The sequence below is a fragment of the Rhinatrema bivittatum genome, chromosome 8, assembly GCF_901001135.1.
Source record: "Rhinatrema bivittatum chromosome 8, aRhiBiv1.1, whole genome shotgun sequence".
Lineage (NCBI taxonomy): Eukaryota > Metazoa > Chordata > Amphibia > Gymnophiona > Rhinatrematidae > Rhinatrema > Rhinatrema bivittatum.
Window position 1 is genome coordinate 260,818,098 of NC_042622.1, and position 26,988 is coordinate 260,845,085.

Genomic DNA, 26,988 nt, shown 5'->3' on the forward strand with positions numbered 1-26,988 from the left:
TTGTAGAGGTAAGCAGAGTACAACAGTTTGGATCCTTATGACGCCTCCTGGAGTTACTGAAGAAAGCAGAACCTGCATCTGAAAGCCAGTGGTAACAACAGGGCCAGAAAAGGTGCTGCTCTAGTCTTCTAATCTGCAGGGCTCACACAATTTTGTTTGTTATCATATTTCTCTGTCTCTGTATTCCTGGATCTTTGCAACCTACTTCTGTGCAAAAATTCAAGTACCAGAAATCACATGCTACTCATGTTTGTGCATCTATAATACGTTAAAACCATAAAGCCTGACACAGAGGGGCATTCCACATTGAATATGGATTGGTCTCAACCAGATCCACTGTCCATAATGCCTTTCCTAATTTTCTCACACTCGGATGCACCCGTAAGTCAGGCACTGTCCCATTCACTCACACACTTAACAGCTGGAGCAGGTTGCCTGGAGAATTAGCACTTTTGTGGCTCAAGTTTTCCTTTCCAGGCACCATTTTTAATTTCTTTCCGGGTGATCATTTATTCAGCAGAGAGGTGTTGAGAGCTCACTTCAGTAATGCACAGGGTGACTGTTCTCAGGCCTGGCATGCTGCCACCTGGCAATGCCTTTTCAGTCAGTGCCAAGCACCAGAAGTATTCAGCAGTCTCTCTCACCATTACTTCTCCACACCATCATTCTCATGCCTGATTCGGTGCTGCTCTATAAATTCCGAGTGCTTCTGGCGTAGAATCTCATGTTGCTTCTTCACACCATTAGCCCTGAGCAGGGAAGACAAGTGGAGAAAGCAAAAAGGAGGATGAAACAAGGCGGCAAAGTGCTTGGATAAGTGCAGTGACCCAGGACTGCTGCGCAGATGTAACAGAGCATGCTAGTGCAACACAGGGAGGTAGCTGCAGAAAAGGTTACTGACAGGCTCGGCTGTCCCAGACCAGGCAAAACATGTCCCCATCTCACTAGGTATAACCATTTGATTAAATCTACGAATATCCATTGCTGGTCCCAAACTATGGTTTTTATAGAAAGAAAGAGGAGTAACATTTGAAATTAGTCTTCCACATAATGGTGTAAGAGAGAAATAATTTGGAACATCTGGATCTACTTTTGACAGAACGATATAAACTGACTGGAGTGCTTCATTGTGATTAAAAAGGCATCAATATGACCCACAACAATTGTTTACATTTATTTGTGCTTTGTGAAGATGTCTCAGTGTGGTGTATTACTCCAGGCTCCTGACTGACTGATGCCATTCTCATGTACGTAATCCAGCATTCATTCTAGAATAAATTAATCCAGGAGATAAACTAATTCCTTGAGATCCCATATAATAGGGTGTGCTGGGCTGTGCGCACAGCTTTTGCGCACAGACTCTACTCTTGAAGCAGCAAAAAGGTTTGTGCACAAACCAGTGTAAAATTGTGCACACCAATTAGCACGCCTCCATTTAAATCCCCTGTTAATGAAGGTATTAGCTATTAGTCCCCGATGCAGAAATGTATAGACTTTACTCATGATTTCTTAAAGCTGAAAATTTAACTTTTTGTCAGAAGTGGAGTAAAATGTCTGGGACATGTGTTAGTCTATGGGGAGTTCATGGTGTGGGGTCCTGTACTCGGAATTTATATCCATAAAAAAAAGTTTGTGCAGAAATCAAGATTTCTATGCATAAAGCTTGTTTTATGTGTAGAAAAAGCAAGTTTGCTTACCTACAAACAGGGTTCTCTATACACAGCAGGTTAAATTACCCATAATATATAGGTGACGTCAACCGATGGTGCTGACATGGACCCAGCTCGCAGAGCTTAGTAAAGACTTTACTGAGCATGTGCGGGAATTCTCCCATGCGCACGTTGATTCATGAGCCCCTCAGTATCTTCTAGAGCTTTAACTTGACAAGAGAGACAACTCTCCAAGGAAACAGGAGGGTATTAAGTATGGCTAATTTATCTGCTGTCTACAGAGAATCCTATTTAAAGGTAAACAAATTTGCTTTCTTCGTCGACAAACCAGCATGAATTAGCCAGAACACGTAGGGAGTCCCAAGCTGAAGTATGCACTGTAGAACATTTACTTATGTCAACCTGGCCCCACCAGATGTAGAGTGGACTACTGTGTGAACAGGCTGCACAAAACTGCTTGTCTGAAGTTAATATCTTTTCAGGACAGTAGTGGGATATGGTGGTGTGCATAGATGACTAAATAGCAGCTTTGCAGATGCTTTCAATGGAAGCGGCTCTCAGATGAGCCACTGAAGTCACCATGGCTCTCACTTGATGAGCCTCGTCAGAGACAGTAACCTCTAAGCTAGCCAGCACATAACAGTGGTTCTCAACCCAGTCCTCGGGGCACATCTTGCCAGTCAGGTTTTCAGGATATCCACAATCAATAAGCCTGAGATAGATCTGCATACACTGCCTTCTTGTATGCAAATTTATCTCATGAACTATACAGTCGCTTAACCAATTGGACAGAATTTATTTGGCATCTGCCCTTCTCAATCTATTCGGATACAAGTACATGAACAGTTGAGAGGTCTAACAGTGCATCATGGGTCCTCTGCATTGAGTGTATCGAGGGTTTCTCTACTTCACCTGCATCAAAGTTTCCCCTGTATCGAAGCTTGTTGTGCATTGGATGCATGCATTGGCCCACTGTGCATCAAGTATGGCAGCCTCGACACACTGTGTATTTGACTCCAGTTTGATGCAGGGTGATCGTATCACGCGACCATGTGGCTTCCATTTGGGCTATTGGAGGAGTCCTCGAGGAGCTCCTGCTCAACTCATGTTCCGGAGAGGTAGTCAATGCTGCAGTGCGGGAGGAGGATCTATTGTGGCTTCTGAGAGACTTCGCAGTTCCTCTATGCCCTGGAGCATTAAGAACGCATGATATCTATCTACTGGCATAACAGTTTGCCTGGGTATGGTCCAGAGTGAAGCAAGGATAATCTTTGCTAAAGGAAAGCACTTTACCACAGATGCACTTCTTGTCTTCTTATCATTTTGAAAAGACAAAAGTCCCGTCATTCTTTTTTTTTTTTTTTTGGTAGAACCAAAGCTGCTGCTGTAGATACTGCAGAGGAGCAAGAGAATTAAAAGTAGAAAATTGAAGAAAACAATGAAAAAAACCCAAATTTTAAGAATTTTGAAAAAGAGTATCTGCAGAAACTGAGTACACGTATGTACTGTTCTCGGACAAAAAAAAGACTGAGGAGACTCCTGAGGCAACAACCATGCTTGGAGAGACGAGTCCGTTCAGTCTCGCTGGATGACATCACCCACAGATCATGGCTAGTTCAGCCTGCTTACCAACGGAAAAATATCAAATAGTTTAGAATATAGAAAATTCCTTAACAGACCATACAGTTTCAAGTTATAAACCCAAATAGACGTGTTTCGGCTGTCTACCTGCATCAGGGGTATATAAGAATAACCAGCTTCTCAGACGCCTATTAAAACACAAACACGATATGGTTAAGCTACCTACATGATATGGACTTTACAAACTTGAGTCCATCTTACATCTACCCTTTTTCCTTTTGTTTCCTCCCCATCTCTCTTCCCTGTGTTCCTCTATTTCCCCCTTCCTTCTCCTTCCTTTCCCTCCTTTTTTTCCCATTCCCTTCCTCCCTTTTCCCTCCTTTTTCCTATCCCTCTTTCCTCTTCTTCTTTCCTCCCCTTTTCCCCCTCTCCATTCCCTTCTCTTTTCCTCTCCTCCACCTTCTCCACACTTTCTCATCTACCCATTCCTTCCTTACTTCCATCCCCTCTTTCCCCATCCACTTTCTCTTCGATAGGGACTTTTAAGAGAGGAGAGTGTTTACATGATGTGGTCATGTCTATATAGAAATACACATGTTCATAGACATACACATTATTGGGGTAATTTTCAAAAGGATTTACATGCAAAAACGTAGCATATATCATAGCAATTTTCAAAAGTCCAATTACAGGTGAATTTTCAAAGGAGTTACACATGTAAATGTAACATGCTATCACAGCAATTTTCAAAAGCCCACTTACACAGGTAAAGTGCATTTATACATGTAAAACCCAGTTTTAAATGTGTAAATGCTTTTGAAAATCAGGCCTTTTAAAGTGTACTTATGTTCCTAAAACCTGTTGACAATTCAATAGCATATATTGTAGCAATTTTCAAAAGCTCACTTACACGTATAAAGGGCATTTATGCATGTAAAACCCAGTTTTAAGTGCATACATTCTTTTGAAAATGACCCCAAATAATTTTGGCAGATTTATTGGTTTATATAAGAGGTGATCCTTTTATGTTACAGTTAAAAGATAGTTCTACTAGTGGCCCCGGACTGGCCAAGACAACCATGGTACGCAAACAATCAAAGACTCCTTGTGGGGAACACTCTGTGCCTACCTCCACACAGGGACCTTCTCTGGCAGGACCTGTTTCTCCACGAAGATCCATCTGGATTCTCTCTTACGGTCTGGCTCTTGAGAGGACTTGCCTGAAGAAGCGCGGTTACTCAAAGGCCGTGATTGACACCCTGCTCTGAGCGCGTAAGTTCTCCACATCCCTGTCATACATACGAATCTGGAGAGTATTTGAAGCCTGGTGCGAGGACTGTGGGATACTCCCGCGGACAGCCAAGTGTATAAATGCACTTTACCTGTGTAAGTGGGCTTTTGAAAATTGGAGCAATATATGCCATTGAATTGACAATAGATTTTACTATCTTGCGGATGACCTTGCCCAGTAGTGGCCATGGGGGTGTAGGCGTACAGTAAGTCTTCCTTTGGCCAAGTCTGGACGAGAGCGTCGATCCCTTGGGAGTGTGGCTCTTGTCTGCAGCTGAAGAACCTGGGGACTTGGGCACTGAGATGGGTGGCCAGTAGATCCATGGATGTGAGGCCCCAGTGATTTACTATCAGTTGGAAGGCTGTGGTCGGCAGCATCCATTCTCCCGGGTCCAGGCTCTCTCTGCTGAGACGTTGTGTTTTCCTGCGATGTGGGAGGCCGAGATCCCTTGTAGGTTTGTCTCTGACCATGCCATGAGAGGGTCTATCTCCAGAGACACCTGCTGGCTCCTGGTTTCTCCCTTGCGTTTGACGTAAGCAACAGTTGTCGCATTGTCCGACACTACTCGAATCGCTTTGCCTCGGAGTCTGTAGCTGAATCGCAGGCATGCTAGTTTGACTGCTCGAGCTTCCAGGTGGTTTATGTTCCATTCCGCCTCTTCCTTGTTCCATTGTCCCTGTGCTGTCAGTTCCTGACAGTGGGCTCCCCACCATCGCAGGCTCGCATCCGTGGTGAGCAAGGTCCAGTTCAGTGGGGATAGGTTTATTCCTCTGCTTAGGTGGTCTTCCTGTAGCCACCACTGGAGCTGAGAATGCACCATTGCTGGTAGTTGGAGGCGAATTGAATAGTCCTGGGACAGGGGGTTCCATCGTGAAAGTAAGGAGCGATGGAGCGGTCACATATGGGCCCGCCCATGGGATGACCTCCAGGGTTGATGCCATGAGGCCGAGGACTCATGGCATCAGCTTCCTTCTCCTCAGGGGAGGGAGGAAGACTTTGTTCTGTTTGGTGTCAAAATGGGCCCCCAGGTACTCTAGAGATTTAGAGGGCTGTAGACTGCTCTTGCCCGTGTTTACGACCCAACCGAGTTCCTGCAGTAGGCTCTTGACTCTGCTGGTCACCTGCCAGCTCTCTTCCGAACACTTTGCCCTGATCAGCCAGTCGTCCAGGTAAGGGTGTACCAAGATCCCTTCCTTCCTCAGTGTTGCTGCCACGACCACCATGATTTTGGTGAAACTTCTGGGGGCAGTTGCTAGGCCAAAGGGTAGCGCTCGGACTGGTAAAGGTAACCCAGGATCACAAAGCGCAGGAAGCGCTGGTGATCCTGATGGACTAGGATATGAAGGTAGGCTTCGGAATGGTGCAGGGAGGTTAAGACCTCTCCCGGTTATACTGCCATTATTATGGAGCAAAGAGTTTCCATGCAGAAGTGTAGTACCCACAGATGATGGTTGACGTTCTTGAGATAAACGATGGGCCGGAATGATCCTTTCTTCTTGGGAACGATAAAATAGATGGAATAGCACCCCATATTTTGTTGGGGTGTGGGAACCGGAGTTATTGCCTTCAGGCTGAGTAGTCTTGTTAGAGTGTTTTCCACTGCCAGTCTCTTGGTGTGGGAGTGGCAGGGGACATCATAAATTTGTCTCGAGGAATGCTGCGGAACTCCAGAGAGTAACCTTCTCAAATGATGTTTAGTACCTATTTGTCCGACCTTATCTCGACCCATCTTTGGTAGAAGAGGGCAAGTCGACTCCCTATCTCCTTTTCCTGTGGATGGATTGGCCCATTCTCATTGTGGAGCATGGCTGGAGACTGTCCCCGGGCCTGCTCCCCTCTTGGTCTGTCGGCTCTGAAAGGGATGGGACCTTCTGGAGGGAAGAGGTGTAGGGACCCCAGAGGTGCCCTCCTGTGGAGAAGCCATCTCAGAGATGCACAGATCTGGGGAGCTATCATCGGTAGTAGTTCCGGATCCATCCCCCGATAGTAAGGGACCAGGCTTTGGTTCCCCCTGGGCTTCTTCGCAATGATGACACAGGCAGGACTCCAATTCAGACTGCGCAGCTATTATGTGGCAGGCTGTGCAAAGAGCGTGCCTTCTGGCCTTCTTGGGCGCCGGTGCCATTGTGTTTGCATGCATGCAGTTGTAAACGCGGCTGTGCGTGTAGTTATGCGCACGGGTGCGCTCAGTTGTGCGCATTGAGTGCGCTCAGTTGTGCGAGCCGCTGTGTGTGTAGCTGTGTGCACAGCTGTGCATGCTTCTGTATTGGACGCGTGCAAGCTAGGTGCATCAGTTGCCTGGCCTGCCCCACATGTACCACCGGTCGAGAAGGGAAGATGGCGCCGATGACCCTCGCACATAAGATGGTGCCCCCCCCGAGGATCTCCACGGGTGTGGACCCTTGCACCAGATCAGGGCCTAGCCCAACCAAGGCTGCTCAACCCGATTGGTGCTCCCTTTTAACCTCGCCGGAAGAAGAATTCGGTAAGGCAATCCGAGCTCTGAAGACCGGAGACCTAAATTTAAAGATTTTTTCTTACCTGGTCGTTTCTGCACCCACTTCCTTTCAGCCACACTGGGGTCTAAGTCCATGCTGGGAACCGGCTACTGGACCAAAGCACCGCTCTGAGGGATATCGGAGATCACCTCAGGAATTCTCGACTGGGGGAGGAACTCTTAGGTAGGACAGCAGGACTCGGCCTTCTTTAAGGTAAATTTTGTTTCTTCTTTGCTGTAATTCTTAACACTATTCTAGTGTGTGGGATAGTGTCTGCATCTGCTAGGAGATGGAAAGATACTGAAGAGCTGAGGTTACTGCAGGGGTATATCTAGAGTGACGTCAGCTTTGAAATCTGACTCCGTCTCCCATCTGCTAGCAGAAGAGTACAATACTCATTGGTCCTGAGTACATCTGGCTACAGGCTAGGAAAAGCTAACTTATATTGAATTCACGGGTTGTGGGCAGTCAATATGTGTGTCCTAGTGAGTAGACGAGCAGTGGCATTTTATGTTAAATGTGCAACTGGAAGGGCAAGGAGTCCGTGGCTGCGTTGAACTGGTTATTATGAGAGGATTCGGCCCAAGGTAGAGAATAGGTCAGCTTAAGAAGATGGGTACTGTTGCGTTCAGCAGTCCACAGTTGTCCTGGCATTCGTTGACATATGAGCAAAGGAAGGTTATGAGGGTATGGTTGAATCACTCTGCTTGGCTGTTGCCTTAAGAACATAAGAACATAAAAAGATGCCATACTGGGTCAGACCAAAGGTCCATCAAGCCCAGTATCCTGTTTCCAACAGTGGCCAATGTTGAGATTACTTACCTGATAATCTCCTTTTCCTTAGTGTAGACAGATGGACTCAGAACGAATGGGGTAGTATCCGCGTGCTAGCAGTTGGAGATGGATCTGACGTCAGCACGGGGGTATATATATCCCCACAGGAAGCATAACAACTCAGTAATCTTCCTTGCAAAAGCTGTTATGGAAATGTGTACTGACGCTCAGTGAAAAGTGAAAACAGGATTCCCCTGACCGATTGATAGTAGCTGGAGACCGCCAGCATTCCCAACCGGAAGGCGTTGACACCAGGTAGAGTGTACGCTCTTATGGAACAGAAGACATGGCTTACCTTGAATTGGTGAAACCCATGTACACAGGCAGCTGGGCGGTATGCTGAGTCCATCTGTCTACACTAAGGAAAAGGAGATTATCAGGTAAGTAATCTCAATATTTCCTGGCGTGTAGCCAGATGGACTCAGAACGAATGGGATGTACAAAAGCTTTACTCCCAGCCTGGGCGGGAGGCTGCCTGAGGACTATGTAGTACCGCCCTCGCAAATGCTGAGTCCTCCCTGGCCTGGACATCCAGATGGTAGAACCTGGAGAAGGTATGGAGGGAGGACCACGTCGCTGCTTTACAGATTTCTGCAGGCGACAGCATCCTGGATTCAGCCCAGGATGCCGCTTGTGCTCTGGTAGAATGAGCCTTGACTTGTAGAGGCGGAGACTTCCCGGCTTCTACGTAAGCTGCTCTGATAACTTCTTTAATCCAGCGGGCGATGGTGGGCTGCGAGGCCGCTTCACCTTGATTCTTCCCGCTGTGCAGGACGAACAGATGGCCCGTCTTTCGTAGTTGGTGTGTCACTTCCAGATATCTGGGCAGTAATCTGCCAATGTCGAGATGGCGCAATAAACGCCCTTCTTCAGATTTCTTCAAACCTGCCGTGGTAGGCAAGGATATAGTCTGATTAAGGTGAAACTGTGAAACCACTTTAGGTAAAAAGGAGGGAACCGTGCGAAGATGGATAGCCTCTGGAGTGATTCGCAGAAAGGGATCACGGCAGGACAGTGCTTGCAGCTCTGAGATGCGGCGTGCTGAACAGACAGCCAGCAAGAACACCATTTTCAAAGTGAGAGACCGGAGAGACAGGCCCCGAAGGGGTCTGAAGGTGGATCCCGCGAGGAAATCCAAAACAAGGTTGAGGTTCCACAAAGGCACAGGTGGCCTGTGCCTTTGTGGAACCTCAACCTTGTGGCTTCAGTGGCGGACGAATATGCTTGACTCCTTGCAGGAAGCGAGAAACATCTGGGTGCTTGGCGATGGTCTTGCCATCCCTCCTGGGACCATAGCAAGACAGCGCAGCCACCTGAACTTTGATGGAGCTGAGGGAGAGGCCCTTCTGAAGTCCATCCTGTAGGAAATCCAACACAATAGGGATTGTGGTCACATGTGGATTGGTGCCATGAGTGTCGCACCATGCTTCAAATACTCTCCAGATCCTTACATAGGTGAGGGACGTGGAAAACTTACGAGCTCGGAGGAGTGTATCAATCACGGGCTCCGAGTAACCTCTTTTCTTCAGTCTAGCCCTCTCAATGAGAATTGAGCTCGATCCTCGTGGAGGATGGGACCTTGACGTAGAAGGTCCTGGAGAGGAGGCAGGGGAAGAGGCTCCCCTGCCAGTAGTCTTCTCATGTCCGCGTACCAGGGTCTTCTTGGCCAGTCTGGTGCCACTAGAAGAACTAGGCCCCGGTGTTTCTGAATCTTGTGGATGATGGCGCCCAGCAGAGGCCACGGAGGAAAGGCGTATAGCAGAGTCCCTGGAGGCCATGGCTAAACCAGGGCAACGATTCCGTGTGAGAATGGGTCGCGCTTGCGGCTGAAGTATCTGGGTACTTGAGCATTGGACTTGTCCGCCAGTAGATCCATGTCCAGAATCCCCCAGTGATCCACAATCATCTGGAAAGCTGTGGGTGACAGCTGCCACTCTCCCGGATTTAGGCTTTCTCTGCTGAGGAAGTCTGCTGTGGTATTGTCCTTCCCGGCAATGTGGACGGTGGAGATGTCCTGAAGATTCGCCTCTGCCCAAGCCCTCAGTGGGGCGATTTCCAGAGATACTTGTCGGCTTCTGGTTCCGCCCTGACGGTTGATGTATGCCACCATGGTGGCGTTGTCGGACATCACTCTGACTGCTCTTTTCTTCAGTCTGTGAGCAAATCGAAGGCATGCCAAGCGGACTGCCCGGGCCTCTAGACGGTTGATGTTCCATGCTGACTCTTCTCTGTTTCACCGCCCTTGTACGGTGAGTTCTTCGCAGTGTGCTCCCCAGCCGCTCAGGCTGGCATCTGTGGTGAGCAAAGTCCACATGAGTGATGACATCTTCGACCCCCTGCTCATGTGGTTGGACTGCAACCACCACCACAACTGGGTCCGCACTCTGGCTGGCAGATGCAGGTGCGTGGAATAGTTCCGTAGACGGGGGCTCCAGCGAGAGAGCAGGGAGTGTTGTAGAGGTCTCATATGGGCCCTTGCCCAAGGCACCACTTCCAGGGTGGATGCCATGAGACCAAGAACCTGCAAATAATCCCAGGCTATGGGCCGACTGGCCCCCATCAAATACTGGATACGCTGCTGAAGTTTCAACTTTCTCTTGGAAGTGAGACTGACCGTGTCCGCCCGGGTGTCGAACTGTACTCCCAGGTATTCCAGGGACTGGGAAGGCTGTAGGCAGCTCTTGCTGAGGTTGATTACCCAGCCCAAGCTTTCCAGAAGGGCGATCACTCTGTCGGTTGTCCGAAGGCTCGCCTCTCGAGATTTCGCCCTGATCAGCCAGTCGTCTAAGTAGGGATGGACCAGAATTCCTTCCTGCCTGAGTGCCGCTGCTACCACTACGACCACCTTGGTGAATGTCCGTGGTGACGTGGCCAACCCGAAGGGCAGAGCCCGAAACTGGAAGTGGCGGCCTAGAACCTTGAAGCGTAGGTAGCGCTGATGATCCGGGTGGATCGGGATATGCAGGTATGCCTCTGACAGGTCTAACGCCGTGAGGAATTCTCCTGGCTGTACTGCAGCCTTGACGGAGCGCAGAGTCTCCATGCGAAACCTCGGTACCCGTAAGTAGCGATTGACTGACTTGAGGTCCAGCACAGGCCGAAAAGTGCCCCCTTTCTTGGGTACCATGAAATAAATGGAATAGTGTCCAGAATTCACTTCCCAGGCAGGTACTGGGATGATGGCTTTCAAGGACAGGAGCCTCACCAGGGTAGCTTCCAATGCTGCCTTCTTGTGTCTGGGACATGAAGATTCCACAAACTTGTCCGGAGGGAGATGATGAAAGTCCAGATAATATCCCTCCCGAATAATGGCGAGGACCCACTGGTCCGACGTGATCTCGACCCATCTGGGGTAGAAGAGGGTTAACCTGCCCCCTATGGCTCCGTCCCCCAGATGAATCGGCGGATTCTCATTGTGAGGCGCAGCCGGGACCCGAGCCCGGGCCTGCTCCCCTCTTGCGCTGCTTGGTCCGAAAGGACTGATTCCTGGCCAGAGGACGTGGTGCCTGGTAGCGACCCCTGTAAGGAACAAAGCGCTGTGAACTCCTGCCCCTGGAGGGCCTTGGAAAGGCGCGCTGGCCCCTTCTGAACCCGCTTCGGCCGGACCGAGGACTTAACCTCCGGGGGGATCACAGAAATCACCCTGGGCAACTCAACTGGGGGAGTGACCTTCGGGTATCACCGCAGGAGTGCGGGGCTCGATATTTTTGTAGAAAGTAGAAAGTAGAATCTAGAATTATAAGAAAAGAGAAAAATTAAAGTAGTCTTGGAAAGCACGCTCAACTAGCGTGCAGGCACTCCAAACTGCTTTGGAGACGGAAATTACTGAGTTGCTACGCTTCCTGTGGGGATATATATACCCCCGTGCTGACGTCAGATCCATCTCCAACTGCTAGCACGCGGATACTATCCCATTCGTTCTGAGTCCATCTGGCTACACGCCAGGAAATCCAGGTTACAAGTAACTGGCAAGTTCTCAAATATTAAGTACATCCCATGCTACTAATGCCAGTAATAGCAGTGGCTATTCCCTAAGTCAACTTTATTAATAGCAGTTAATGGACTTCTCCAAGAATTTATCCCAACCTTTTTTAAACTCAGCTACACTATCTGCATTGTGGGTGGTAGGCTGTTGTATAGTCAAGCGTCATGCCAAACATTTTGCAGAGAGAATGCCAGTACCACGCGGTGAACTGCACTCCTCTGTCAGAGTTTATGCTTCGGTACTCCATGTAGATAAAGAATGAGGAGGACGAAGGTATGTGACAGTTCTGGAGCAGAAGGAAGGCCTGGTAATGGAACGAAGTGTGCCATGTTGGAGAAACAATCAATCACCACCCATATTATGGTGGCAACGTTAGAGACGAGGAGGTCCATGATAAAGTCTGTGGACAAGTAGGTCCATGGTCGCCTGGGGGCTGGCAATGGCTGTAACAGCCCCCAAGATCGGCCATGCAGTACTTTTTGCTATGCACAAGTGGGACATGAGTCAACATAGACCTTGACTTCTTGCTTCATCTGGGGCCACCAGTAGTGTCATTGAAGCAATTCAAGAGTTCGTGCCCATCCAGAGTGACCTGCGACATGGGAGCCCATTTCAACACTTTTTCATGCAATCTGGAAAGAACAACCATCTTCCCTGGAGGAACGGGTACTGTAGTGGCTAGAGTATGTTAAGATCGATGAAGTGCCTGAGAGGTTCTGGAACATTCTCAGTTTGGAAGGAGGGAGAGAGGGCATCTGCTCATTGGTTGTTGATCACCAGGCAATACCGTAGTTCAAAATCGAAGCAAACGTAAAAAAAAGATCAACGGTATTTCTTGGATTAAGTTGCTGAGCTTGATGTAAATATTCAAGGATCTTGTGGTCCATGTATATTATAACAAGGTATTGAGCTCCTTTAAGTAGGTGGTGCCATTCCTCAAGAGCTAGTCTGATGGCTAGGAGCTCTTGATCACCAATGCTGTAATTGTGTTCAGTTGGAGAGTACTTTTTAGAAAGGAAGGAACATGGTCAGAGTAAACCTAATGGAGTGTGCTGGCTGAGGACAGACCCTACCTACAGGGTAGAGGCATCTACCTCTAAGATGAAAAGTCATGTAGAGTCCAGGCGATACAGGCAGGGCTTGTCAGCAAAGGTCTTCTTTAACGTTTGGATAAAATTAGCCTCGGGCGGTAAATTTTTGGTGTTGGCACCTTGCATGTAAGGGCAGTAAGTGGGGCTGCACGGAGAAGTAATTTGGAATACGATAATAGTTAACCATTTCCAGCAACCTTTGCAAGGCCTGGAGGCCCACAGTAGAGAGGCCTCTAGTAGAGATTATTCTTGGTTAGAGAATATTCTCATGCAGGCGTTGTAGTACAATGTGAACGTCTCTTCAGTGGGAGCTCAGGGTTTGAGAAAAGACCAATATGTCATCCAAATATATGACCTCAGAGGTGTACAATAGATCACGAAAGTTCTAATTGACCATTTTCTGGAAATCCGCCAGGGCATTGTAAAGCCCAAAGGGATTAACCTGTTGAAGGAGCGGACCCTTGAGCTGGAGCGAGAGATGATGACATCCACCGAGGAGGCCTCTCAGTGGGAACTCGTCTCCGGGAGGTGGCATAGGCGATGGAGAGGATTCACAGAGCTAGTTCCGAAGATCCGATCGGACGACCCCCCAAGGAGCGGGTGATCTATGAACGCAGAAGAGCCCCCGAGGAGCGGTTACTCAAAGCGTTCACCTGGCGGAATGGAACGAACCTTCACTGGAGATGGCTTTAAATCTAGGTAGAAGATCCGAAGCAGGAAGCAGAGAGATGAAGCGAAGATATCAGCCCCAAGTCGGAACGGACAGCAGCCAAGTGCAGAAGAAGCGATGACCCTAAGTCAAGTCAAGGGATCCAGTCGAGGAACAGAGACAGGAATTGGACATAAGCACTGGAAGCAAGGACACAGGAGAAAAAGGCACCAACCAGCCAGGAGCAACAGGAGAACTGTTGCAAAGGCACTGTTCAGATGTCTAAATGGGATTTAAATACCCCTGCTCGCTGATGTCTCTACCAGGGCCGGGTTGCCGTTTTCCCGCGCTTGTGCCTTTAAGGGGCGGGGGCACAGTGTGCAATTGCTTTGACTTGATAGGCCTTTACAGATAAATGGAGTTTAGTGGTTTTGTAACAGTGAGATATGTATAGAGATAGCCATTTAGTCAGAGTCTGTTTCTTGACTGGCAAGCCTCTTTTGTTATCATTATAAGAAGGAAACAGTTGTGATGATTTTCTGTAAGACTTCATCCTATCAAGATAGACATAGAGGCCTTTCTACAGTCCAGCGTATGTAGGGACCGCTCCATTGGCAATGAGGTGTTTTGGCAAAAATGGTGGAAGCACTATGGCTTGATTCAAATTAAACTGTGATATTACTTTGGGCAAAAATTTTGGATGAGTTCTTAAAATCACCTTATTCTTGAAGATCTGCGGAGATGGTGAATAGTCTATTAATGCTTGAAGCTCACTGAGAGCTGAGGTAACTGCTATAAGAAACAAAACTTTCCAAGAATTGTATTTGTGCTGACGATGAGTTTGAATGGGGGGGCTCTTAACTGCCCACATACTATGTTTAAGACCCATTGAGGTGACTATTTTTATTGGAGGTCTTAAACTATTTAGATGTTTGATACATTTTGCTAACAATGGTTCTTGAGATATTGGTAGACCCTCCTGAACATTGTCTGTAAGCTGCAATTTCATGCAAGTGTACTCTAATGGCATTTGCCTTTAAATCTGAATCAGACAGTAATGTAGGAAGGAAACAATGGACTATGAGAAGGGATTTTTATATTAAAAAGCACACCGCTGTGAAAATCTCTTTCATTTAAAATTATATGAACATCTGGTAGCTGGTTTCCTTGCTGCTAACAGAATTTTTATCACTTTCTATGGAAGAGAGAAATTTTAAACTATCCATCTTGTGAGTACTATAGATTGAAGAAGACTGGGATGAAGAATAGATCCTTCAAATTGAGTAAAAAGGCCTGGATATATTGGGAGCCACTGGAGTTAGAGCTATTCTGTGCAGCCATGGAAACCAGATTTGGGGAGACTAGTAGTGAGATACCAGGATCATTGTGTCCTTGTCTTTCTTTAGCTTGAGAATTATTTTGGGAATCAGAGGAATTGTGAGGAGGGGGGGAATGCATGTAAGTTCTTCGCTTGATGGAACTAAAAATGCATCCAAACTTAGAGCATCCTGAGATGGCAGTTTGTGACTGGAGACAGAAAGAGGTCTATGGTTGGTGTTGCCCACTGATTGAATATGACTTGAACTGTGTTGGGGCTGAGAGACTGGGGGGTAGATTTTCAAACAAGGCGCGTTGGCGTACTTTTGTTGGCGCTCCAGGCGCAAACAAAAGTACGCGGGATTTTAGTAGATATACGCGGAGCCGTGCGTATCCACTAAAATCCTGGATTGGCGCGCGCAAGGCTATGAATTCTGTATAGCCGGCGCGCGCCGAGCCGCGCTGCCTACCCCCGTTCCCTCCAAGGCCGCTCTGAAATCGGAGCGGCCTTGGAGGGAATCCTCTAACGCCCTCCCCTCATCTTCCCCTCCCTTCCTCTATCTAACCCACCCGCCCGGCCCTGTCTACACCCCCCCCCTTACCTTTCTCCGGGGATTTACTTCTCCCTCCGGGAGGCGTAAATCCCCGCGCGCCAGCGGGCCTCCTGCGCGCCGGGCCGCGACCTGGGGGCGGGTACGGAGGGCGCGGCCACACCCCCGGACCGCCCCGGGCCGTAGCCATGCCCCATACCCGCCCCCGAAACGCCGCGACGACTGGGCCCACCCCCCGACACGCCCCCGACACGCCCCCCTCGGAGAACCCCGGGACTTATGCCAGTCCCGGGGCTCTGCGCGCGCCGGTAGGCCTATGTAAAATAGGCTCACCGGCGCGCAGGGCCCTGCTCGCCTAAATCCGCCCGGTTTTGGGCGGATTTAGGCGAGCAGGGCTCTGAAAATCCGCCCCTATTTGTGTGGTTGAAGATGTAGACTTAGCATGTCTGTGAGAAAATTGTCCTTGCCTGGAATATAATTGCTGAAAAATCTTCTTTGCAAAGTATGATGGATCCTGTTCCCCTTGCTTATTTATGTAAAACATTTCTGTCTGTCCAAATTTGAACTACTGTGCTCCTCTACCATGGCTTGAACACCTTGTGAAAACCCTCAACTAGTGCTGGATCAGGCATCTAGCCTGGTCCACCTTAAAAACGCAGGTAGCTCTGTGGGCAGGTCCCAGAGAGCAGGAATAAGAGTTGGACCCAGGTGGGAATAGACAGGCCCCCTACATCTCTAGGAGAGACAGCTCCTGCAGGCCCGATGCCACCAGGTGTGCAAACTGTGCAACTGCATAGGGCGGCACACCCTGGAGGGTGGCGTCGGGAGCAGGAAAAGGCCCATGCTACTGCCGGTGGAAAAAGCAGGAGCTCCGTGTGGCTGCCGGTGGACTCCAAAAAGGAATTAGATCAGTTTAGTGGCTGTAGTACCCAAAAGAACATTCATAGTATGTCAAGAGCTGAGGGCATCTGAATGTTGTCCGGTGTCTGAATGTTCTACAGAGCCCTCAGTTGCCAGCACACTGGACTGCCTGGAGCCTTGCATAGCCACCCAACTGCACTGCTTCACAACCCACGTGATCATGATATACTTATATTTTCAGGATTTTATTTCAATTTAATGTTTTCATTTCAGTTTTTGCTCAAGCTTATTACAGTTTAGTACAGATTTAAAGTAAAAATTGTGATAAAAACGATGGAAAGTTCATGTTTTTTTTTCTGAATTCTGCTTCAAAGACCACACAGGGGAAGACAGTGACAGCACACAAAAAAGCGACAAAGCATGATCAGTGACAGCATGTAGGAAGGAGATAGAGCACAATCAGTCACAAAAATGCAGGGAGGAGACAGCATGATCAGTGACAGTGTGCAGGGAAGAGACAGCACGATCAGGGCGGACACAGAGCATGCTCAGTGACAAAATGCTGGAGGAGACAAAGCACACTCAGAGACAAAACATGGGGAGGACATGATAGGTGACAAAATGCAGCAAGGACACAGCATGATTAGTGACAGCATGCAGGAGGATAGAGAGCGCAATCAGTGACAGCATGCAGGGAGGAGACAGAGCATGCTCAGTGACAGCATATGGGGAGCATGCAGGGAGAATACAGAGCACTATCAGTGAGAGTATTCAAGGAGATCGCAGAACACAATCATTAAGAGCACACAGGAAGGAGACAGCATGATCAGTGACAACACACAGGGAGGAGACTGCACTACCAGTGACAACATGCAGAGAGGAGAGTATATGCTGTGATAATGGAGACAGCTGAAATAAAGGAAAAAATTACCCCACACACATATTTCACTGTCATTATGGACATTCTTTTTAAGTTTATTCCTAGCGTACAACACAAACAGGCAACAGCTGCTGCTATAACATAGGCTGCTGATGTGACACCTTTGGAATATGGCTAATATTTCATACACAGTGGGAACAGCATAATGCATGTAAATAGATTCATGTTGTGGGCCTTTAGTCCTTTCCATAGACTAATCATCATTGTCCCTCCAAGGCAAACAAGGAACAGATGACTGGAGCCCCACTACACTATAATTACACCTTGAAACATTAGACAGGTGCAGGGTAGCCAAGCCTTGATTGCATTAAATATATGCTCATCAATCTTTCTATAATCACCGACTGGTTAAACGCTGTGACAGCCTGAGCAGGTGAGCTGTGGGCCAAACAGACTTGAAGCCTAAGAAACTAGCAAAGACTGTTAAACAGCACTGGTAGGCCCACTAGAGTCCATTCGGTCAACACAGGCAGATGCTGATGCACTCTGTCACACTTGCTTTCCTCCTCTCACATACATATACCTGGAGAATAACTTTAAAACAACTCCGCGCGACTGGTATATATGTGTGTACATGGCTGCACGGGATCTACTACAGAGTTTTATAATCTGTGCATATCTGCGAAGAAACCGCCCAACATATGCATGTACCGTATGTTTGGTTACACATAAATATCTGCAATGCACTGAAAGCGCATGCTTTCTTTACCTATTTTATAAATATATGCACACATATTATACAAAATTATTCAAAGTAGTTAAATCACAAGCGGATTGTGATAAATTGCAGGAGGACCTTGTGAGATTGGAAAATTGGGCATCCAAATGGCAGATGAAATTTAATGTGGATAAGTGCAAGGTGATGCATATAGAGAAAAATAATCCATGCTATAGTTACACCAGGAAAGAGCTCTAGGCGTCATAGTGGATAATACATTGAAATCATCGGTTCAGTGTGCTGCGGCAGTCAAAAAAGCAAACAGAATGTTGGGAATTATTAGAAAGGGAATGGTGAATAAAATGGAAAATGTCTTAATGCCTCTGTATTGCTCCATGGTGAGACCGCACCTTGAATACTGTGTATATTTCTGGTCGCTGCATTTCAAAAAAGATATAATTGCAATGGAGAAGGTACAGAGAAGGGCGACAAACATGATAAAGGGGATGGAACAGCTCCCCTATGAGGAAAGACTAAAGAGGTTAGGTCTGTTCAGCTTGGAGAAGAGACGACTGAGGGGGGATATGATAGAGGTGTTTAAAATCATGAGAGGTCTAGAACGGGTAGATGTGAATCGGTTATTTACTCTTTCTGATAATAGAAGGACTAGAGGGCACTCCATGAAGTTAGCATGGGGCACATTTAAAACTAATCGGAGAAAGTTCTTTTTTTACTCAACGCACAATTAAACTCTGGAATTTGTTGCCAGAGGATATGGTTAGTGAAGTTAGTGTAGCTGGGTTTAAAAAAGGATTGGATAAGTTCTTGGAGGAGAATTCCATTACCTGCTATTAAACAAGTTGATTTAGAAAATAGCCACTGCTATTACTAGCAACAGTAACATGGGATAGACTTAGTTTTTGGGTACCTGCCAGGTACTTATAGCCTGGATTGGCCAATGTTGGAAACAGGATGCTGGGCTTGATGGACTCTTGGTCTGACCCAGTATGGCATGTTCTTATAGTTTTGTAAGGAACTGGGGAACTTTTGGGGGAAGGGGAAGTCTTTTCCAAAGGGATTGACTCCACCTTAACCAGGGTGGAACCAGGCTGCTGGCACTAACCTTTAAAAAGGAGATAGAGCAGCTTTTAAACTGGAACAAAGGAGAAAGCAGACAGTTGCTAAACAGTGCATGGCTCGGAGGGAGGTATCTTCGAAAGATATTAATGAAGCATTAGAGTTAGGGCATCTCAACAGAGAGGTTCCAATAATAAGAAAAGTAGTCCAAGTGCCTATAATTAAAAACTCTCCTGAGCTAAAAGATTTCAGTTTATCCCTGTCAACTAAAAAGCAAAATGTTAATACAAACAAAAAACACACTTTGAAAGGTTTGTATGCTAATGCCAGAATTCTAAGAAGTAAGATGGGAGAATTAGAATGTATAGCAGTAAATGATGACATAGACTTAATTGGCATCTCAGAGACATGGTGGAAAGAGGATAACCAATGGGACAGTGCTATACCGGGGTACAAATTATATCGCAATGACAGAGAGGAGCACCCGGGAGGAGGTGTGGCACTTTATGTATGGGATGGCATAGAGACAAACAGGATAAACATCCTGCATGAGACTAAATGCACAATCGAATCTTTATGGGTAGAAATCCCATGTGTGTTGGGGGAAAGTATAGTGATAGGAGTATACTACTGTCCACCTGATCAAGATGGTGAGACAGGCAGTGAAAATGCTAAGAGAAATTAGGGAAGCTAACCAAATTGGTAGTGCGGTAATAATGGGAGATTTCAGTTACCCCAATACTGACTGGGTAAATGTATCATCGGGACACGCTAGAGAGATAACGTTCCTGGATGGAATAAATGACAGTTTTATGGAGTAACTGGTCCAGGAACCAGCGAGAGAGGGAACAATTTTAGATCTAATTGTCAGTGGAGTGCAGGATTTGGTGAGAGAGGTAATGGTGGTCGTTCAGCTTGGCAATAGTGCTCATAATATGATCAAATTTGGATTAATGACTGGAAGGGGGACAGTAAGTAAATCCATGGCTCTAGTCTAGCACTACATTTTCAAAAGAGAAACTTTGATAAAATGGGAAAAATAGTTTAAAAAAATGTGAAAGCTACAAAGGTAAAAAGTGTGCTACTGGCATGCACATTGTTAAAAAATACCATCCAAGAAGCACAGTCCAGATGTATTCCATACATGAAGAAAAGTGAAAGGAAGGTCAAACGATTGCCAGCATGACTAAAAGGTGAGGTGAAAGAGGCTATTTTATCCAAAAGATTTTCATTCAAATATTGGAAGAAGGTTCCATCAGAAGAAAATAGGATAAAGCATAAGCATTGGCAAGTTAAATGTAAGATATTGATAAGACAGGCTTACCTTTATATATGTTTTCATAATATTACATATGACAAGATTGTTATTTCCTGTAATGCATATTGAAAATTCATAAAATAAAAAATTATAAAAAAAAAGACAGGCTAAGAGAGAATTTGAAAAGAAGTTGGCTATAGAGGCAAAAACTCATAAAAACTTTAAATATATCCGAAGCAGAAAGCCTGCGTGATGCGCTCCTCCCGCGGCTGGTGCCACGGGAGGCGCTTACCTCCATGGCCCGGAGGCCGCAGCAACACGGGACCTCTCCAGCCGATGCCATGGATCCCCGTGGCTTGGCCGCCATCTTGCCGGTACGGCAGGAACCGTGCCGGGCTTCTCCAACGCAGCAGGAGGCCGCCAGCAACTGTGTTCACTTTGCGGCCCAGTGGCCGCTAAAGCCGGGACCTCTGCTGCGGCTGTGCCGCCCCCGGACCTTCTCTTCGCAGCAGGCCGCTGCCGATGATGTTGGGGCCTGTTCTGTGGCCCTCCTCCGGCTTCCCCTGCTCCTCTGTCGCAGCGGCAGCATGGCCGCTGACCAGGGTCCTGCCCAGCTTCCCCTTAGGGGCAGACCTGAGTTTCTCTCCAGATTTAATGGGCCAGTAGGGACAGTCCCTCTGGCCCCACCTGCAAGTTCCTCCCAGGGAGTTGCCTTTCCTGCCCTATAAAAGGGCTCTTCAGCCATTCCTCCAGTGCCTTGGCAAGAGCAAATTCCTTGCTGGAGCTAGTTCTTCCTGACCTAGGTCTCCTGTGGACTTCTCATCACCACTCCTGCCTGGTCCACGTTCATCCAGTCATGATGTTTCGATGTCCTGTTCCAGTCCTGATGTCTCGATGTTCCGTTCCAGCCTTGATGTCTGAAGTCCCGTCCTGGTCCTATTGCTCCAGGTCCTGAACAACTAGTGCCTCCAGAGATTCCTTGCTTTTAATCCGATTTCCGAGTTCCATGATTTATCTGCTCCTGAATCCAGTCCCGACTCCGAGGATCCGAGGGGCTGTTTCACTCCTGTGCTAGGAGACTTCCTGAGCCTGTCCCACTCCCCACGTGATCCGCGACCAGCCATTGGGCTGTGTAGGGCGTTGGGGACAGCATGGTCCATGACCAGCCTCTGGGCTGTGTAGGGCACCTGAGGGTCTTGCTCGCCCCCTCTGGATCTATGTCTACGTTCCAAGTCTTCAAGAACTTTCCTCATCTGCTCCAAGTCTTCAAGGACTTTCATTGCCTGTTCCAGCCTCCCAGACAAGGTCTGTCTCATCGCAGGGGCACACTTCTCTTGTCCCCGTGGATCCGCACCAGTTGGCGATGGCCCTAAGTAGAACTGGGCTCATCTTCCCGGAATCAGGAGCACCCCCTAGCGCTCTTGCTTTTGGCTCCGCAACAGCTTGCCAAGGCCATGTACCTGGTGGAACTGCCTTGTCCCGGGCTTATTCCTGGACTTCTGGTTTCTAGACCCCAGAATTGTTTTGGGGGACCTTTTCTTCATACGACCTGCTGGAGGCACCAGCTTTTCTGGATTTCACGACCCGCAGGAGGCACCTGCATCCAGACTTCAATCTCCACGGCGAGTCCAGGTTGGGGTCCCACGACCTGAAGGAGGCACCTGCACCCCACCTGGCCACACTTGTGCAGCCTGTTCCCACCTTGGAGTCCATCCCAGGTGTTCCTTGTGCTGATCCTTGTTCCTTGTGTTGTTTCTCGTTCTCCGTTTGTTCCCTTGTTTCTTTGTTCTTTGTCTGTTCCTTGTTCTTTGATGTTCTGTTGTTCTTCTTTGTTCCATTTATTCTTTGTTCCATTTCTTCCTTGTTTTGTTGTTCTTGCTTCCTCTGCTGTTTTGTTCCCTGCTGTTCCATTGTCCCGCTGTCTTGTTCTTTGCTACGCTGTTTCTTGTTCCTTTGCTACGCTGTTTCTTGTTCTTTGCTCTGCTGTTTCTTATTCCTTGCTCCACTGTTTCCGTGTTTCCTTGCTATGCTGTTCTGTTCCTTGTGCTCTGCTGTTCCATTTGTTCCTTGTGCTCCGCTTTGTCTTGTTCTCTTGTTGTTTCCTTGTTCTCTTGTTGCTTCCTTTTCTTGTTCCGTGTTCTGTTCCACGTTTCCACACGACCTGCAGGAGGTGCCTGCATCATCTTTGTTCCAGATGCCCTGCCCAGTTCCACCTCCCAAAAGAGGACTTCCTTTGAGGGGGAGGTACTGTTGCGCTCCTCCCGCAGCTGGTGCCATGGGAGGCACTTACCTCCACAGTCCAGAGGCCGCAGCAGCATGGGACCTCTCCAGTTGGCCAGCTGATGCCGTGGATTCCCGTGGCCCGGCCGCCATCTTCCCACTGAAGCTGGGACCTCTGTTGTGGCTGTGCTGCCCCCGGACCTTCTCTTCATAGCAGGCCGCTGCCGATGACGTTGGGACCTGTTCTACGGCCCTCCTCCGGCTTCCCCTGCTCCTCTGTAGCAACTGCAGCATGGCCGCTGTCCAGGGTCCTGCCCAGCTTCCCCTTAGGTGCGGGCCTGTGGTTTCTCTCCAGATATAAAGGGCCAGTAGGGAGCGGTCCCTCTGGCCCCACCTGCAAGCTCCTCCCAGGGAGTTGCCTTTCCTGCCCTATAAAAGGGCTCTTCAGCCATTCCTCCAGTGCCTTGGCAAGGAGCAAGTTCCTTGCCAGAGCTAGTTCTTCCTGACCTGGTCTCCTGTGGACTTCTCATCACCGCTCCTGCCTGATCCACGTTCTTCCAGCCTTATGTCTCGATGTCCCATTCCAGTCCTGATGTCTCGATGTTCTGTTCCATCCTTGATGTCTGATGTCCCATTCTGGTCCTGATGCTCCAGGTCCTGAACAACCCATGCCTCCGGAGATTCCTTGCTTTTAATCCGAGTTCCAAGTTCCATGTTTTATCTGCTCCTGAATCCAGTCCCGACTCCAGAGGATCCAAGGGGCTGTTTCACTCCTATGCTATGAGACTTCCCGAGCCTGTCCTGCACCCCACGTGGTCTGCGACCAGCCATTGGGCTGTGTAGGGTGCGGTGGGGACAGCGTGGTCCATGACCAGCTGTAGGGCGTCTGAGGGTCTTGCTCACCCCCTCTGTGTCTATGTCTATGTCTACGTTCCAAGTCTTCAAGGACTTTCCTCGTCTGTTCCAAGTCTTCAAGGACTTTCCTCATCCGCTCCAAGTCTTCAAGGACTTTCCTCATCCGCTCCAAGTCTTCAAGGACTTTCATTGCCTGTTCCAGCCTCCCAGACAAGGTCCGTCTTACCGGAGGGGCACACTTCTCTCGTCCCCACGGATCCACACCAGTTGGTGATGGCCCTAAGTAGAACTGGGTTCATCTTCCTGAAATCAAGAGCACCCCCTAGTGCTCTCGCCTGCAGCTCTGCAACACTGTGAGGGAGTCAATTGGACTGTTAGATGATCGAGGGGCTAAAGGAGCACTTAAGGAAGATAAGGCCATCGCAGAAAGATTAAACAATTTCTTTGCTTTGGTGTTTACTGAAGAGGATGTTGAGGAGATACCCATTCTGGAGACGGTTTTCAAGGGTGATGATTCAGATGAACTGAACCAAATCACGGTGAAACTGGAAGATGTGGTAAGCCAGCTTGTCAAACTGAAGAGTAGTAAATCACCTGGACCAGCTGGTATACACCCCAGGATTTTGAAAGAACTAAAAAATGAAATTTCAGACCTATTTTAATTAATTGGTAATCTATCATTAGAATCATTTGTTGTACCTGAAAACTGGAAGATGGCCAATGTAACCCCGATATTTAAAAAGGACTCAAGGGGTGATTCGGGAACCTATAAACTGGTGAGCCTGATCTCAGTGCCGGGATAAATCGTGGAAACTGTTATAAAGAATAAAATCACAAAACATTTAGAAAGACATGGTTTAATGGGACACAGCCAGCATGGATTTACCCAAGGGAAGTCTTGCCTCACAAATCTCCTACATTTTTTTGAAGGGGTAAATTAATATTGTCAAAGGTGAACAGGTAGATTTGGTGTATTTGGATTTTCAGAAGGTGTTCAACAAAGTCCTGTATGAGAGGCTTCTAGGAAAACTAAAAAGTAATGGGATAGGAGGCGATGTCCTTTTGTGGATTGCAAGCTGGTTAAAAGACAGGAAACAGAGAGTAGGATTAAATGTCCTGATTTCACAATGGAAAAGGGAAAACTGTGGAGTGCTTCAGGGATCTGTACTTGGACCGGTGCTTTTTAATACAGTTATAGGGATGTGGAAAAGGGTACGATGAGTGAGGTGATCAAATTTGCGGATGACACAAAATTATGCAGATTAGTTCAAATCTCAAGTGGCTTGTGATAAACCGCAGGAAAATCTTGCGAGACTAGAAGATTGGGCTTTCAAATGGCAGATGAAATTTAACATGGACAAGTGTAAAGTGATGCATATAGGGAAAAATAACTCTTGCTGTAGTTACACAATGTTAACTTTTATCTTAGGAGTTACCACCCAGGAAAGAGATCTAGGTATCATAGTGGATAGTACATTGAAATCTTTGGCTCAGTGTGCTGTGGAGATCAAAAAAGCAAACAGAATGTTAGGAATTATTAGGAAAGGAATGACAAATAAAATGATGGATGTCATAATGCCTCTGTATTGGTCCATGATGAGACCGCATCTTGAAATTCTGGTCACCACATCTCAAAAAAGATATAGTTGCACTGGAGGAAAGGCAGAGAAGGGTGACCAAAATAATAAGGGACATGGAACGGCTCCCCTATGAGGAAAGGCTAAAGAAGTTAGCGCTGTTTAGTTTGGAGAAGAGACAAGTGAGGGGGGATATAATAGAAGTGTACAAAATCATGAAAGGACTTGAACAAGTAGTCTAAATCGGTTATTTACTCCATGAAGTTAGCAAGTAGCTCATTTAAAACAAATCGAAGAAAATTCTTTTTCACTTAACGCATAGTTAAACTCTGGAATTCAATGCCAGAGGATGTGGTTCAGCAGTTAGTGGAACTGGGCTTAAAAAAGGTTTGAATAAGTTCCTAGAGGAAAAATCCATAAACTGCTACTAATTAATAAGCAATAGTACCTTGAGATTTCTTTAATGATTGGGTACTTGTCAGGTACTTGTGACTTGGATTGGCCCCTGTTGGAAACAGGATGCTGGGCTTGATGTACCCTTGGTCTGATCCAGTAAGGCATATCTTATGTTCTTATATATATGTTCTTATGTAAATGGCAGATGAAATTTAATATGGACAAATGCAAAGTGATGCACATAGGGAAACATAACCCTAATTTTAGATACACGATGATGTGTTCCACATTAAGAGTAACCACCCAGGAAAAGGAACTAGGAGCCATTGTTGTGAGCATGTTGAAATCCTCAGCTCAGTGTGAGGCAGCAGCCAGACAGGAAAACAGAATGCTAGGAATTATTTGGAAAGGAACTGTGCATAGAACAGAGAACATTATAATGTCTCTATATAGATCAATGGTATGGCCGCACCTTGAGTATTGTGTGCAATTCTGGTCATACCATCTCACAAAGGATATGGCGGAGTTAGACAAGGTACAGAGAAGGGCAGCAAAAATGGTTAAGTGGTTGGAACAGCTCCGTTATAAAGAAAGGCTAAACAGGTTAGGGCTCCTCAGCTTGGAGAAGAATATGATTGAGGTCTATAATAAAATCATGAGTGGAGTAGGACAGGTAAATAAGGAATGGTTATTTATCCCTTCAAATAACACTAGCACTAGGGGACACTTCTTCAAAGTAATAGGGAGCAGATTTAAAACCAATTGGATAAAGTATTATTTCACTCAAATGCACAATCAAACTGTGAAATTTGTTGTCGGAGGTTATGGTCAAGGCAACTAGTATAGTTGGGTTTAAAAAGAATTTGGACAAGCTCATGAAAGAAAAATCCATAACCAGTAATTAAACCATGAGGTCCATATTCAGTAATTAGATTAGACAAGAAGTTATCTTGTTAAAGTTAGCTGGATAACTTGTCCCATATATTCAATGGTATAAACATTCTCTGAATATACTTCCCTAAAGATATCCAGCTACATTTAGCTGGAAAACTTAAAAACCTAACCTGCTATGTTTGAATATAGCTGATAGGTTTAAAATTATCCAGTTTTCTGTGGCCACATAACTTCCTACTTAACCGCATATCTTCTACACATATTTTGGGGCAGATTTTAAAAGCCCTACACGCGTAAATCCAGCTGGATATACGCACGTAGGGGGGTTACACGCGCCGAGCCTATTTTGCATAGGCCTGGTGACGCGCGCAAGCCCCAGGATGCACGTATGTCCCGGGGCTTGAAAAAAGGGGTGGGGCGTGGGCGTGGCCAGAGGCTTCCGTAGGGCCTCTTGATCGGCGCGCGCAACCTACATCTACCCACAGGCAGGCGCAACTTGAAAAATAAAGGTCAGGGGGGGGTTTTAGGTAGGGCTGGGGGGCGGCTTAGGGAGGGGAAGGGAGGGGAAGGTGTGGGGGGGGTGGAAGGAAAGTTCCCTCTGAGGCCGCTCCAATTTTGGAGCGGCCTCGGAAGGAACAGGGAAAACCATCGGGGCTCCCCTAGTGCTCGGCACGCACAAGGGGGTAGATTTTCAAATAGCGCGATTTGGCGTACTTTTGTTGGCGCATCAGGCGCCAACAAAAGTACGCTGGATTTTAGTAGATACGCGCGTAGCCGCGTGTATC

The 26,988-nt window shown here is 47.3% G+C and overlaps 1 protein-coding gene across 3 annotated transcripts in view; it reads right to left on the reverse strand.

Moving 5' to 3' along the window:
- Positions 1–238: 238 nt before the first annotated feature.
- DNAJC4 (DnaJ heat shock protein family (Hsp40) member C4) overlaps positions 239–26,988 on the reverse strand; it is a 301,306-nt gene continuing 274,556 nt past the window's right edge. For all 3 annotated transcript variants that reach the window (XM_029614759.1, XM_029614757.1, XM_029614760.1), the window contains one exon: positions 239–749. In XM_029614759.1, the coding sequence (XP_029470619.1) occupies positions 647–749 (103 nt within the window). In that variant the 3' untranslated portion in view covers positions 239–646. The remainder of the gene's footprint in view (positions 750–26,988) is intronic.